Consider the following 15881-nt stretch of genomic DNA (forward strand, 5'->3'; position numbering starts at 1 on the left):
AGTAATAGATTAAAAACAGACGTTTTACAAAGCAGCAAATGAGTAAGTCTATTGCGCTGTGGACAAAGTCACAGTGAAGGTTGTGATGGCTATTCGGTTAACACTACAAACACTTCGAAGTTTAGATTCCCGTTTTCAGCTTTGCCAAAATAATACTCCAATTGAAGGAATGAGTAATAAAATGTACAAAACATTCTATATCCAGATATTTCTATTCTTTTTGCCACTAAATGGAATAATGAGTAATGTTATAGATGATGGGAGAAGTTGGTTACCCCAAGTATGTGCAAGAGATTTGGAAGACAATTAGAATCGAAGGAAGTCAAGGCTAGAATGTATGAAGGGATTTTACATTTAATTTTATTTTATCTCGGAGTGGATATTAAATGCATATAAAAGGAGGTTGAAGTTATTGAACCGAGCGTGTAATATATGTATCAAAGAAGCATTATGAAGTTAATAAAGACATAGACAAGGTTTAAGAAAGTTATCATTAGTTGAAAGGATGGATAAATGTGTTGGCAATGTTACAATGACCTAAATTAAGGGTGATATGATAAAAAAATAAAATCGTACTGAGGAGGAGAGGAAGGCCTAGTAAGTTCCAAATATTTAAGAAATGTTTGGAAGATAAGAGATGGATGGCACAAATTCATTTACAGTATTATCATAATGACTGTTGTTATGGAGAATGACCTTTTTCAAACCCATACGTATTGTTGAAGAGGGTTGCTGCCTTGCTGGGATCAATTTTATAGAGAGGCTTTTTAATGGTTCTTGTAATTTTCTTTTCATTATTACTGTGTTCTGCCAGTAATTCTTCTTATGTTGGTAAGGTATAAAGTTGTATGTTCAAATACTGATTAGTTGCTTCAAAACAGTACACAGTACAGAAAAACAAATAAGATCCATGTCTTTAGAAAGGTTCAGATGACAGTTACAAGGTCGTCTTTTGAGTCGTAATCAGGCGTTGATCGTTGTTGGAACAGTTCAAACTGTAAAAAAAAAAAAATTTCAATGCATCCGCTATTTACATGAAATTCATGGTAGGTCTTGGTCTGGATTGGGGGAAGAGTTACTGACTAATGTTATCGCATGGATTAGCAAGAAATACCTGCTAGGATTAGATGTCATTGTTAATTGCCAGGTAGGTGTCCGAGTTTGTGATGGATTCTGATATAGTATAGGCATCGGGTCACTTACATTTGTGTCATCTAGATATTCAAGGTGATTAGAAGGAGGATTGCCGGCCAACAGATCAGGTGGGTTGCTATCGTATTTATCGTTAATCTTCATATGTTCGTCAGAGTCAGTAGGGCTATTGATAGTAGGGGGTTGGCTCTCTTTCATCACATTGGCAGTTGAAACGGTTTCTCCTGTTGGATGAAGAGTACACTACCCATGATATTTGTGTTAGCTACAAGATTTTCTCTCGTAATTTCCCAATTATGTGCCTGTAAGAAGTGGGCTTCGATGCCACCTTGCTGAACATGACAGGTCAGCTTTTTGGAGCTTCATGGTTATTACCCCCAATGTAGTTTCCGGAGCATTGATAGTGAGGCACGTTAGTTTTCTCCAGACTGTCCAGCAAGGGTCAGGGGAGGAGGCAGCAGGGTTCATTTTCTGGAATAGATTCTTCATTTTAGCATACAGTATTGGTAATATACAGTACCACGCAGTTCGAGGTGCTGTTTTCTTCAACAATAGAAATATTATTGTTGACTAGATTTTATAGCTTTCACATCTTGGTAGAATTGATAAATACAGTAATTCATTTGGAACACAAGTTAAGGGCTTTCTAAATTTCTCTATCGACTTGTTTATTATGATAGGCATGGTTGATCAGTTTGCTGTGTGTTGTCTTCCAAGAGGAGCAATGCGAAAGGGCCCTTTTAACAAGTACCTTGATTATAGTGGCTTTGCAATGATCAGGACATTCACAGTCACTGTGTGTATTGTATTGAATACGAATTCCTTAGTTTCAACCATTACATAGTCATAAAGGAAGGGAAATTTCCAACTACGACTTTGTTCCATCGTGAAATATAGACCGCTGCCATCCTCAAAAGTTATGAGCAATTCCTTGATGTTTTCGACTGATGAGGCTTAACAAGAATGTCGTTATATCTTACATGTATATATATATTTTGAGCTTGCTATTCAAGGGAAGACTTCTACGATTCCCCTGTCAACATTCACAAGAAAAGACAAAGACATTGATCATATTTGTGTTCATGTACACTGTCTAGAAGTATAGAAGCATTTTTTGATGGTATAACTTTATATCTACCCACCTATGATGAGAGATGCAGAATTACTGCCAGAACACTGTAATGTAATACATTAAAAGAAAATTATAAGAATCATTGAAAAGATTTCACTGTAAAATTATAACCACTGCGGAGCGATCACCTTCAACTATACCCATAATTATTTTTACAAGCCAGGCTACAACCCTAACTGGAAAAGCAAGAAGCTGCTGCAACAGGGAAAACCAACCCAGTGTATCAAGATCATTCCATAATCTAGTTATAGCTGGAACAAAACATCGAGAATGCTGTTGGAATTAAATGCAAATCTTTTACTATGTATTATACAGTACAACATGGTCCAGTCTGGGAAGATGTGCATGTAAAGGATGGTCAGGGATATAAAGAACTCTTATGCAACATGCACAAAGAAATAACTGAACAATGATGCCGGAAGTTAACAACCACATTAGAGAAAAGGAATTTGGTAAACTGCAAGCTTTTCTCCCACAACTTAAGATGAGATTCAGCAGCTGAAGACCAGACAGAACAATACTCACACCATGATAGAAGGAAAGAATTAAAATATTTCCTCAGGACAGATTGTTCGCCAAAAATCATCGAAGACTTTCTCAATAAACCAATATTTTGTGTAATTGAAGAAATGGCCCAAATATGTTTATCATATGTAAATTTACAATCAAGAATCACACTGAGTTTTAAATGAGTTGTATATACAATATACATCATTATGTGTAGTGGAATCTCAGAGTTAGGTCAAACCTAATTTGTTTTCACAATTACTGTAAATTGAATTAACCCATTCCAGCCCACAAACATCAGTAATTACATGTACAAAATAAAAACTGGTCTCGCAAATTAACTCATGAAGCGTACCATAATTTTCATAGTCGTTAATCTTCAGGTAAGTTTTCAACTCATTAACAGAGTCCTTTTAAGCAACGTCTTTATTCCCTCTTGGAGGTTTAAAGGTTGCTCAAGAATGGCAGAGGCAAAGGACAGTGACATTGCCCTAGAGACTGACCATATATGATCAGTGCCCAAGCCCCCTCTCCACCCAAGCTAGGACCAGGGGAGGGCCAGGCAATAGCTGCTGATGACTCAACAGATAGACCTACAGGCTCCCACAAAGCACCCAACCTTAGCTCACAAGGATGGTACGGTTGCAGACGCTAAAGGCACTAGTGAGTCTGAGCGGGACTTGAAACCCGGTCTGGCAAACACCAGGCAGAGACGTTACCAATCAGACCACAAGTCTTTCCCCTCATATTTTTTGTGTACCAATTCTAATTTCTTTTTCTGTTTTCTTTATAGGATGACGAGAGAAGCGTAAAATCACGTTCGGTCAAGCGGAAAATCGCCTTGAAACGTAATATCCTCAGAGATTTGACACTTCATCCCAAGAGACCTTCAAATCAAGTTCCAGCAAATATTTGCCAATTCTGGCTGCATAGAAAACATCCTATGCCACTTCAAGAGATTTGCTCGTTGTTTTTGGAGCACAAAAATGTTCACGGTGGAACCCACATCTATACAGATGGTTCCAAAACAGAAAAAGGTGTTGGTTATGCTGTTGTCTTTCCTATGCACACTATGAGTGGAAGCCTTCCAAGTGATACATCTATCAGCACTGCTGAAATGTATGCAATAAAGGTGGCATTAGAAAAGATAGTGAAAGGTATTGGAGAACCAGGAAGTTATACAATATTTACAGATTGCCAGGGTGTACTGAGAGCACTAGAATCTAAATTTCATGATTCTGCTTTAGCTAACAATATCAAAGCTCTGATTTGGGCTGGTCAATCTAAGAAAATTAAAGTAAAACTATGTTGGGTTCCTGGACATTCTAAAATTGCTGGGAATGAAAAAGCAGATGCTTTAGCCAAGAGGGCAGCAGAAACTTTCAAGAGTTCTGGTGTAAGTCATGTTCTACCAGTACCTAGTAGGACTGCTTTAGTTAAAAGATGGGAGAGGAAATCTATATTGAAAGATTCTAGGAGTAAAAGGACTAGATATGTTAAAAATATTACAGCGCTCTTGTCAGCACACAATAGAAATGGGAATAGAAATTATCTTCACTCCATATTAAGAACTGGGCACAATACACACCCTTACACCTGTTTAATGGCAAACAAGAAAACTAATCCCTCCTGCAACAAACGGAAAATCGCCAAACAACCAAAATTAATCAAGTGGAAAAAGTATCTGCACAAGAGGAGTAATGCTGTTAACAGAAAAAAAGCTCCTAAATGTAAAACATGAAGTAATCCAGCAAGAATTATTGAGATAACTAAGGTCCTTTTATGCAAGACATTAAAACAGAAAAAAAAAAACAATCTTACTACTGTTCTCAGCAGAAAAGCTCAGTTCCCACAAGTGTCAATATGGTGCGAGTGTGGATGGCTCTCAGTCGAATCGTGATAGTTACTAGCAGAATTGTGGATACATTTCACTTGAATTAAATGAGTTGCCAAACTATGCTTTCAATGTAATTAACAAAGATTGCAGCAAGAAACGGTTTCCTTTTAAAAAATCTAGGAAATGGATTGTGTGAATTATTGATTTGGGCCAGGAATGCCACTCAGCAGTAAGGTGCAACTGGGGAAAACCTACCCTTGACTGGCACTCACTCGGTCAGGGGAGACTGACGATGAACTGAAAGAAACGAAAAAGCTAACTAGCCACTAGGAGAGATTTTCCGAGAGCATCATATATGACCTCTCTCGTCATATGTCGACAAACTTATTGCATACCACACCGAATTTTACTCAAATGGAAAAAGTCGACGAGTCCGTGAAATGAAGAAACCTGTAACTTTTGCCTTTAAATAGGTATATGCACTACATATTACATATATAGTAATATAGAAGGTTAAAAATCAAGTGTTGCTAGATGCGCAAAGAGCCGCAAGTACAGTCAAGAATGCTCTGCGTAAGGTCACTGAATACGAGGATTTAGATCGTATGATGAGATGCAGGAATGAAGAGGATTAATTTGAAGTGTTACGACAAAAAAGTATATAATTCATGTTTTTGTTGATTGTTTTATGAAATTGTTTTACCCTGAATTATTTAACAAACCTTTTTTCATGTTACTATCTTACAGTTATTCTTAATTGATTTTAATATTGTTTTTGTGATTGCCTTCAATTTTATAAATATGTTATATTTTTATTGTCTATTGTACATTAAATACAAACAAAACTGTTTATTCTTAATTGATTTTAATATTGTTTTTGTGTTTACCTTCAATTTTATAAATATGTTATATTTTTATTGTCTATTGCACGTTAAATACAAATAAAATTGTTTAAACTGAAAAGCTCTTAATTGAGTACCCTTTTTGATGCGAGGAAAGTGACAATAACCTCTTCTACAGAACAGATGTCTAAAGCAAATTCTCAGACTGAAATACACACGTCTTGTGAATTTCTAAAGAGTAGAAGTCCAGGTAAGTTGGTTTTGGATTCCCAATTATCAAGAACCAGAATATATTTATTTTTAAGGAAAGAGTAAATTGAACTTTTAACCCTTTTACCCCAAAGGACGTACTGGTACGTTTCACAAAACTCATCCCCTTACCCCCATGGACGTACCGGTACGTTCGTGCAAAAAACTATTTAAATTTTTTTTTGCATATTTTTTATATTTTTTTGAAAAACTTCAGGCATTTTCCAAGAGAATGAAACCAACCTGACCTCTCTGTACCAAAAATTAAGGCTGTTAGAGCAATTTAAAAAAAAATATACTGCAAAATGTGCTTGAAAAAAAATAACCCCTGGGGGTTAAGGGTTGGAAAGTTCCAAATAGCCTGGGGGTAAAAGGGTTAAAGCTTAGATAATTTAGATTCTTAGTTTATTTTCTTGACACTGAATGTCTTCTCAAGAGTTGGACTTAATTATTGTCAGCATACGGTACAGAAAATCTATTCTGGGTTACACTGTATGTGTGCTGATTAAACTTGCTAATACTAAAATTTGAGTAATAAATTCTGTGACTTTCTGCATGATTGGTAAATTATGTTTGGTAGAAATCATGGTCATAGTCCTTGAGCTGAAGGCTTTGTAAATATATACAGTAAAGTATTACTGATCCTCTTTACAAACACTTTTTAGGTGGCAAATGCAAACAAGTATATGTTTGTGTTCAAAGAAATTAAGGGGATATTTACTATTCCTAACTTGAAATAAATTGTAGTGTCTTTGCTTACTGGGCAGCTGAGGGGGGGGGGGGTGGCTTCATCCCCTTACCTCAAGCCAACAGAGAAAAAACTTGAAATTACTTTTACACAAAAATGTCACCAAGTGGGGTGAGGCCTTGATGCCGATTACGTGTACGTGTCGGGGCATCTCAATGCTCGTACGAATGCTGAGGTAATCTGTTACCGTTGCCTATAGCGCAAATGAGTTGGAGGATCATAAAAGAATGTGTGTGTAGGAAGATCTTGGTGCATAGAAGGATCTCGGTGAGTAGCAAAATCTCGGTCCGTGGTCTGAGAGTGATGGGATGGAACAGGTGACAAGCATTTTGGTTCCAGCAAGCTTGAGCAAATGGAAACATAACCGGGTTACATGAGTCATGATCACGCGATGAACAAGGGCGATATGTCCGATCCTGGCGTGATTGAGCATGTTGAAATACAGCGTGTAGCACATGATTTCATAGTGACCTATTTTGATACAACTGCTTATGCAGAGAATATCACGAGGAGAATATAAATCATATTCATATTCGCACGAGGGAATATGTCGTCAGTCACACAAGAGATGGGACCGAAAGTAGGTTCCTCTTCCATGATGAGTGAGCCTCTCTATCTTCTGGGCTAAAGGCTCACTTCGATTGTCCAGGAGTAAAAGAGGGAAGAGGCAACACCCTTCATCCTAGCCGGTAGTTAGGGGCCGAGTATCGAGAACAGGTGCGCGAGCACCAGTACCGCTTACCTATACACCTTCCCGAGTTGTTTTTCTAACCAGTACATGAAGAGAAATCTATCAAAGTTTCAGGAGACTCCGGTAGAACGGTCTTCCTGGACTTGGATGACTCCTTGTACGGGGGCAGGAGGAGCAGCTTCAGAAGGATCAGCAGCCGAGGGCGAGGTTAAATATGTGGAAGAGCACAGGGAAGAGAAGAAGAGCATTTACATATCTTTTCTCTAGCCAGACTTCAGATTAGAAGATTTTTTGGACGGCAACGACGATCATGCAGAGGGAGAGGTCCCTGGATCCTCCCTAACATGAGGCGAGAACACAATGATGGGCATCATGTCCTACAAAACCTCCTCATCTGGAGAAGATGGGGAAGTGTTAACGCATAAGCGATACCCATGGAAGGTCACAACTTTCATAGATCGTTATTGGTTGGCACACAAGAAAGCGAACTTTAAGGGAAAGGTATAGAGGTATTAACTATATTTCTACTTTCCCTGAAGCCTATACTGAGTACAAGCTGAGGTCCCCTTCACCCATTACGAAATCCTCCAGAGGACCCAGCCTTAGAAGTGCCACGAGAAGAACAGGTCAAGAAAAAGGAGCTACTTAGTCTTGTGTTTGCTAAAATCTACCCCTTACAGAAGGCACCACCTGCTCTCATCGCAAGGGGATGACTGCAAGCAGTCGTAACCCTGAGAAAAAAAAAAACATGAGGAGGACCTACTGCAGGTTTGCTCACAAACCTGTCAAATTTCTTTCCATGTTTACCAGGACACAAATGCATGTCTGCACATGAATTTAGTATCCATCACAAACTGTAAATAAAACTAATAAAATTTATATATTACCTAGCAGAGGTAGCAAGAGATATTTCAGCATAGCCTGCGGCCGAAATCAAAAGTAAGTGCATAACTAACTATAGGGTTTGTGGGATTTACCTTCGCCCTGCTAGTTGCCACTACAGTACTACCTTGTTAAATGTCTGATGGCTGTTTCCAGGCAAGTTAAAATCATACTCTTATTGAAGGACAATGGTTTGTACTGTATTTGTATATGAACACATTTCCACTGATTTCCACTAATAATGACACTTATGGTCTTTTGTAATTTCTTCGGCTCCAATTACTATAATAGTTTTTCTGGCTTCAGCTTTTCATTCTTGCTCTTTAGTGTTTTACTACCTAGCTGTATAACTTCTTGACTTTACATTGCTCTAATTTCTAAGTCTTATTCAAGAAAAAGTTCTTGGGGTGAAGTCTGTAGGTTTTCTAAGTGACTAATTTATCTTAATAATTCCTCAAAACTAAAATAAAAAAATTTTGCTGTGATCGATACCGAAGATATAATGTAGTGCTTTACTTTAAGATCATTTACAAATGAAAGGATAGTTAGTCCTGCAAGGATTTTCAAGCAACATAACATAATGTGTTCCCATAACTTTGGGAACATCATTATTAACATTAACGACATTAGGCATTGCGAAATGCAATGGAACAGGTAAAAATCATAAGTACTAATACAGCTAATACTATACAATATTGCACACTGTTTGCTGAAGGTTAAAATACCAAAGATGAACATAACCTTAGGCTCTGAAATACTTTTCTACATATCCTTAACTGTTCAGCCAGTCTCATTTGGGAAGAAGATTTTTGTCACCCATGAATGGAAGGTTGTTAAACGGAGAGGAGGCAAGGAAAATGGCTGTCTGCTAAAGAAGGTCATGAATGCAAGAGTTGGTGGGAGAAGTACAAGAGGAAGGCCAAGGTTTGGGTGGATGGATGGAATGAAGGAAGCTCTGGGTGATAGGAGGATAGATGTAAGAGAGGCAAGAGAGTGTGCTAGAAATAGGAATGAATGGCGAGTGATTGTGACGTAGTTCCGGTAGGCTCTGCTGCTTCCTCCGGTGCCTTGGAAGACCGCGGAGGTAGCAGCAGTAGGGGATTCAGCATTATGAAGCTTCATCTGTGGTGGATAATGGGGGAGGGTGGGCTGTGGCACCCCTATCAGTACCAGCTGAACTCGGTTGAGTCCCTTGTCAGGCTGGGAGGAACGTAGAGAGGAGAGGTCCCCTTTTCTGTTTCATTTGTTTGATGTCGGCTACCCCCTAATTTGGGGGAAGTGCCTTGGTATATGTATGTATGTATGTATGTATGAATGTCTCTTCAATGGTAAACATAACAGGGTATAATTAATGTCTGCTACGTGACACTCTGAGAATACTAACTACATGTACATATCTGAAATCAATACTAACCTTGCTTGTTCTCTCGGAAAGTAATTCACTTAAAAGTTAGTACACGTATATGGATCACCTATTGGTTGATGAAAAAATACCTCCTAGTTTAAAACTTAACATTCCAATGTACAAGTGGACTTCTTTTCTTGGTTTAATTTACATCAGCTTTGGAGTTGGTTAAACTGCAAAGTAGGTAATAAGAGAATGATCAATTATAGTTAAGTATTCAGCTAATGTTTGTTAGTAGAATAATCAAAGCATAAAACAAATGCAATATGACTAATTATACATTCTATTTACCTGTAATTATTCATGTATAGCAAGAATATGCTAAATTTCCTTCAGTATATTCTGTAATAGAACAGTACTCAAATTCACATCCTGAAAAAAGAATGAATCCTTTGATAGTATTCATTTGTTTTATAAAATGTTTAATAAGCTTCATTTATTGCAGTACAGTATATTATTTAATAATCGCAATTTAAAGAAATTTATCTTTCATACCTTTATTAACCTACATCAAAATGTTTTGTATGCGGCACAACATTAAAGTTCGCTACTCTACACAGCCGTGGCTAGTGCTTGGTGTAAGCGATTCCACATTTCCTTCACCAAGATTATAATTTACAATTAGAAATACTGTCCGGGTACTTTCTCTGTCATGTTTGCTGTTATTCTTTAAGTTGAAGAGCCAGAGGACATTACAAGCCAACCCTTTCGCAAAATCAGTTCTCTTTTCTCTGACGTTCAGCGTAATTTTGAAGCATACCGAAGTGAGAGCCCGATGCCTGTCGCAACTCCCTGTGTCTCTCTTCCGCTTTCTTCTCCGCTTCCATTTCCTTCACTTTTTCAGCATAGTATGTCTTCTTATAGTCCTCCAGCCCAGTTTTATCAACCTAGAGATAATTGCGTTTTATTAAGAATGATTAAATAAGAGTTATCGGTACTGTATTTTGTTCGTCTTGACTTGGTGATCTGGTTTAACTACTAAACCCTTTTACCCCCAATGGACATACTGGTACGTTTCACAAAACTCATCCCTTTACCCCCATGGACGTACTGGTACGTTCTTGCAAAAAAAGTGCTATTTACATTATTTTTTTGCATATTTTTGATAACTTTATGAGAAACTTCAGGCATTTTCCAAAAGAATGAAACCAACCTGACCTCTCTATGACGAAAATTAAGGCTGTTCGAGCAATTTGAAAAAAATATATTGCAAAATGGGCTTGAAAAAAAAAAACGCCTGGGGGTTAAGGGTTGGAAAGTTCCAAATAGCCTGGGGGTAAAAGGGTTAACAATGATAAAAATTAGTAATTCATAACCATTATCTACTTAAAGACTTTCAATGCAAATGTTATTTCTAGACAAAATTATCATCAATATTTCAATTATACTTTTACTTTACTTCCATAGGAAGTATGCCTGAAGTGACAGACTCCAAGAGGTATTAATGGTTTTCAGCTTTCTGCCATGTTCTTTTCATAGCTTATGCTTTGAATCCTTCCTTCCTCCTTATCTTCTTTACCTTCGCTTTATTTTCACCTTAAGATAAAAATCCTTCCCATGCACCCAAAATGTCTAAAAAGGTGATTAGATGGTCTTTTAAAACCATTTTATGATAACAAATCCAACAGTAATTAAAATGAAAGATATGAAAAATTTATACATCTGTATTGTAATTGGTATATACTGCTGGCATTTTTCAAAATGAAAAAATTGCAGCACACTTGTAAAAGGTGGCGCAGATCTGATCCTGAACGTTGAAGTTGCAGGAGCCTTCTTAAGTGCCAACCTCAGGGAAGCGTCAAGGTCCAGTGTTTTTGGTGTAGTTGCCTTTGAAGGGCAGAGGCCCTAAAATATACCTGCTCCATGAATAAGGGGATTCTAGCTCTCCTTCCACTTCTCCATTATGAACGTCTATGCAGCCTCCAACACAAATGCCTTCTGTAGTAATAGTGTCTCCTCTTGTCCTACCTGCTTAGCAAAGTGGGAGTCTATAACATCCCTTCTCTTCCGATACAGTTCACCCACTGGTCCGCTGACTAGTGCGTCAAGGTGGTCAGAGCCTTGGTGCCTGACAGGGTTAAGTCTCTGTACTTCTTCCTCGTCTTGTGATTTGCTAAATCCTGGGAAATAGCAAAGTATAAGACCACACCTGACATGTGCTTTGATTCATGACGTTGCTCGGAGACTGGCCAGGGAATGGAAGCTGTTTAAGCTGTTTCCAAGGTAGCATGGACTACAATAGAGTATCAAAGACACCGTGCCCTCATGCTTGAGTCTCTTCAATGGGGTCCCTGCTGGATCAATCAGTTGGAGAGTAGGATCTGCACCCTTGGGTTCATAGAACCAGCATTGTCGAGACAGCATGGCAGGGAGGATCTCATTTGATTGGCCAGAACATAGGTAATCCAGCGGATCTTGGAATTTAATCATGTAAAGCCACCAGTGCAAGTTTGACTATGGATGATGCTATCTCTTCCTTGATGGGAGCCATGGTTCTTTCCCCAACAGCTTGATGAACACAGACTCAGTCTCGGGATTCTATACTGGTGCTGGTGTGGAATCGGGTGTCGTTGGGTCGACAATGTCCTGGGACTCCTCTCCCATGAGAGAAGAGGTTACAACAGGTAACTCAGGAGAATCGTTTTTAGAGTAACGAGAGGATACCTTAAAGGAGAAGGGACGATTGCATGAAGGTTTGACTCCTTGGAAGCCATGGTGGTACTTGCTCTTGTTCCCCCAGAGGCAGGTGAAGCACTAGGTGCTTAAACCTCTAAAAGGGCTAATGGTAGAGCGTGGCAAGTAGATGTGTCACATGAAAGGCTGTTACTGGGTGGTGAGGAGCTTTCCAGATGGTTGAATCCCGATGTTCGTAAAAGCGTTCAGAACAGTTCTGCGAAGTTATTTGCCTTGGCTCATCGTGAGAATGAGTTGGAAGGTCTCATTGCGAGGGGTCTCTTGACACGAACTGATCTTGGTACGTAGGAAGATCTCAGAGTACGGAGGATCTCGATAAATCGACCTAGCGTTTTGAGCAGCAGGCAACAGCTGTCCTGTGATTTGAATGTCATGATCACGAGGTGATGGCACATGTGGAAAGCGAATAGAGCCTAGGTACTTGCAGACCGGTCTCGATGACAGTGATGAAGTCTGCTGACAACATTCTTCTGCCAAGTTGTCATGTTTTCAGGAGGCGATCTTAAAGTTTCATTGGAACTCATGCAAGAAGGAGGGAGAAGGCGGCAGCATCCGTCATCCTGACTGAAGGGAGGTGCGCGAGCTTGGTCCCTTACAAGACTATACAGTGGTAGCAAACTAATGAACACCTGTATCGCGTACCGATCCACCTTCCCGGAATGGGTTAGTGTTTGGTACCACACGGCCTCTCTCACCTGTATGCAAGGGGAGGTCGATCATAGTTTCATGAGGCTTCTGTTGCACAGTATTTGCTCGTCAATTCTTTGGTGCAACAGGGGTTGCATTTGTTCCGAAGTGTATTTAAACCTTTATTCTTCAAGATAGGTAAAATGGGATATGTATACAGTGGTGCTGGGACTGCCATTGAATTGTTAACAATGAAGTTGGCTAATGACAGGTGTACCATACAGGACGCTTTTATCTACAACCGAACAACCACCCATCGAAATATTACCAAACTAACAAATCAGCAACTCGCCTCATAAAAGATGATTCCTGGGGAAGGAGCTATATTCAATTATTTCTAGTGAGGCAGATTTGCACGGACTTGCGTGGGTGACCTTTTAGCTAGGAAAAGTTTCCTGATCGCTGATTGGTTGGGCAAGATAATTCTAACCAATCAGATAGCAGGAAACTTTTCCGAGCTAAAAGGGCACCGCTGCGAGTCTGTGTAAATGCGCCTCATTAAAAAAAATTGAGAATAGTTGCCTGTCTACTGGTAGTATTTTCTCCAATATTAGTATTGGTTCTCGGTGATGAAGTGTTACGAACCATAGCATTGGAGGTGCAGCGAAAGATTGAATACGTCTTTAACCCACAGGTATCTCTTATATACACAAATTTTGTGATTTGCACATTGACACACTGGTGCTACAGCAGGGAAGACATCATTTCTTTGAAACTCAAGGTCGTATTGGATTACCTGTTCTATCATTAACAGAAAAGTCCTTTGGGACCACAAAGAATGGTTTGCTGCAATACTGTATAAGGACAACTACACTCAATTTTTTTAATGAGGCTCATTTGCACTGACTCGCAGCTGTGCCCTTTTAGCTCGGAAAAGTTTCCTGCTATCTGATTGGTTCGAATTATCTTCTCTAACCAATCAGCAAGCAGGAAACATTTCCCAGCTAAAAGGGCACCCCTGCGAGTCAATGCAAATCTGCCTCACTAAAAGGAATTGACTATAGTACTGTATCCCCAAATTAATGAATACTGTACAATGCTTTGATTCTAAGTCAGACTTTCCCTTCACAAGAGCATCTACAGAAAGGGTACAAAATCATTTGGAATATGAGCAATAAACTTATCAATAGAAGGAAAAACTTAAATCTTGATTCATTTATAAAGGGATCACTAACTAAATAAGACACAGAAGACACGAAACTTTACTTTAAATGACTAAGTTCAATGGAATCTAAGAATGAGGGATTAGCCCACAGTATATTGCACCAAACTTGGATGCTCTCAACTACTAGTCTTTAACCCTTTTACCCCCAAAGGACGTACTGGTACGTTTCGCAAAACTCATCCCTTTACCCCCATGGACGTACTGGTACGTCCTTGCAAAAAACTGCTATTTACATTTTTTTTTTGCATATTTTTGATAATTTTATGAGAAACTTCAGGCATTTTCCAAAAGAATGAGACCAACCTGACCCCTCTCTATGACGAAAATTAGGGCTGTTAGAGCAATTTCAAATATATATATTGCAAAATGTGCTTGAAAAAAAAAAATGCCTGGGGTTTAAGGGTTGGAAAGTTCAAAATAGCCTGGGAGTAAAAGGGGTTAACAATGATATAATCAATAAACCTTTTACCTAACTACTTGAAAATATGATATACAGTATACACTCACTTGCAAACCAAATCTCTCGTCGACCTCCATCATCCTTTCGGCCGTGTCCGGATCAATCCCCGGGACCCTCTCCCAGATTGGTCTCGAAAGATGCTCATCTATGTCACTCGGCTGCCTCAGAAACATGAAGTAGGATATAAACGCCCCTAAGGTTAACGTCAAGATCAACTCTCGGTTATTCTTAAGGTACCTGTCGGCACGTGTGATCCAGCAGTTCTCTGTGTGTATGTAATATCTACCTCGACTCCATCCAACTCGTACTAAGGGCAACAAAATCCTTCCCTTTCCCAGAGGGAGAGCAGAGTAGAAAACCCACTGCTGAGAAGGATGAAGTTGTCTGCAATACAGAAACGTATGTCAACCAAGGATTTAAAGCCAATTGAAAAGGGTGTGCTGTGCACCACAGAGTCAAGTCACTGATTTGTAAAAGCCATAAAATCAAATTCAGTATTTACTAGATTGAATGAAAATGTTCAATTTTGGATACAGAGCATAGTGACATACAATTTCTGTACTGCAGTTATGAAAATGTATATATACAGACAGAGCCATTACAGAAGGATACAGAACTAAACAACCCAGAATATTGGTTCAAGTCTATGAAAAGTGTTTTATCAACATTTGGATACATCGAGTAAGACGGAACTCATTTAGATACCCTATGCTACTTTTTTTCATTTTACACTAGGTGAAAGTATTTTCTACAGTAAGAAAAAATGAATGAGTATTAAGGTATCAGTGAGAAACTTGTGAATAGTGCAAAATATATTAACTGTCCCCAGACTACCAAAACTTCTTACTATCAGACTATCATCCATACTTACAATGAATGTCACACACACCTTTACATCCTTAATATAGAAAGTAACTACCAAGACATAACTTACTTGAGTATCTTGCTTTCAAATATCGAGATTGATATACGGTAGTATCGTATTAGTAACACATACATTCTGCAGTAGTAGGAATCATTTATGATAAGAACTCGCTGCGGTACTGAAAAATTAGTCCAAGTCCCAAACCATGACGTCTTTTACCAAATGGGGTACAGAAGGGATAAATGCACTTCAACAAACTTCCAAATGAAAATGTGGTTAAAAGACCAAAACACAATTATGCACCAGCCACTAACTTGTCTCCCATATTAGTTTTGACGTGATATCTTCCATAAACTTTTATAACTGAAAATGGTCGTCCGCTCATTCGCTATCAACTCTACATTCTTGAAGCCAACATTCTTATAAAGATTCATCAATTTTTAGCCTTAAATTAATATAAATTTAGGACACTTGCCAACCAATTAATACAATTTTGGGTGTAAAGATTAAGAAAAATCATTACTGGCATATGAATTTTATGGCTTTACACAATCTACAAATGGTA

At 38.6% G+C, this 15881-nt stretch overlaps 1 protein-coding gene across 4 annotated transcripts in view; it reads right to left on the minus strand.

Moving 5' to 3' along the window:
- LOC137614416 (uncharacterized) overlaps positions 1-15881 on the minus strand; it is an 87190-nt gene that overhangs the window by 7333 nt on the left and 63976 nt on the right. Inside the window, exons 3-6 of one of the 4 annotated variants that reach the window (XR_011039083.1) lie at positions 14499-14835; positions 9941-10332; positions 9737-9817; positions 9455-9618 (exon numbers count right to left, since the gene is read on the minus strand). Coding sequence is in view for 3 of the 4 variants with exons in the window: in XM_068344217.1 (XP_068200318.1) it covers positions 10162-10332; positions 14499-14835 (508 nt within the window). In the remaining variant the exon portion in view is untranslated. Of the gene's footprint in view, positions 1-9454; positions 9619-9736; positions 9818-9911; positions 10333-14498; positions 14836-15881 lie in introns of those variants that run through there. The other 3 variants (XM_068344217.1, XM_068344220.1, XM_068344219.1) reach the window with 3 other exon arrangements.

Source organism: Palaemon carinicauda, chromosome 20, assembly GCF_036898095.1.
Source record: "Palaemon carinicauda isolate YSFRI2023 chromosome 20, ASM3689809v2, whole genome shotgun sequence".
Taxonomy (NCBI): domain Eukaryota; kingdom Metazoa; phylum Arthropoda; class Malacostraca; order Decapoda; family Palaemonidae; genus Palaemon; species Palaemon carinicauda.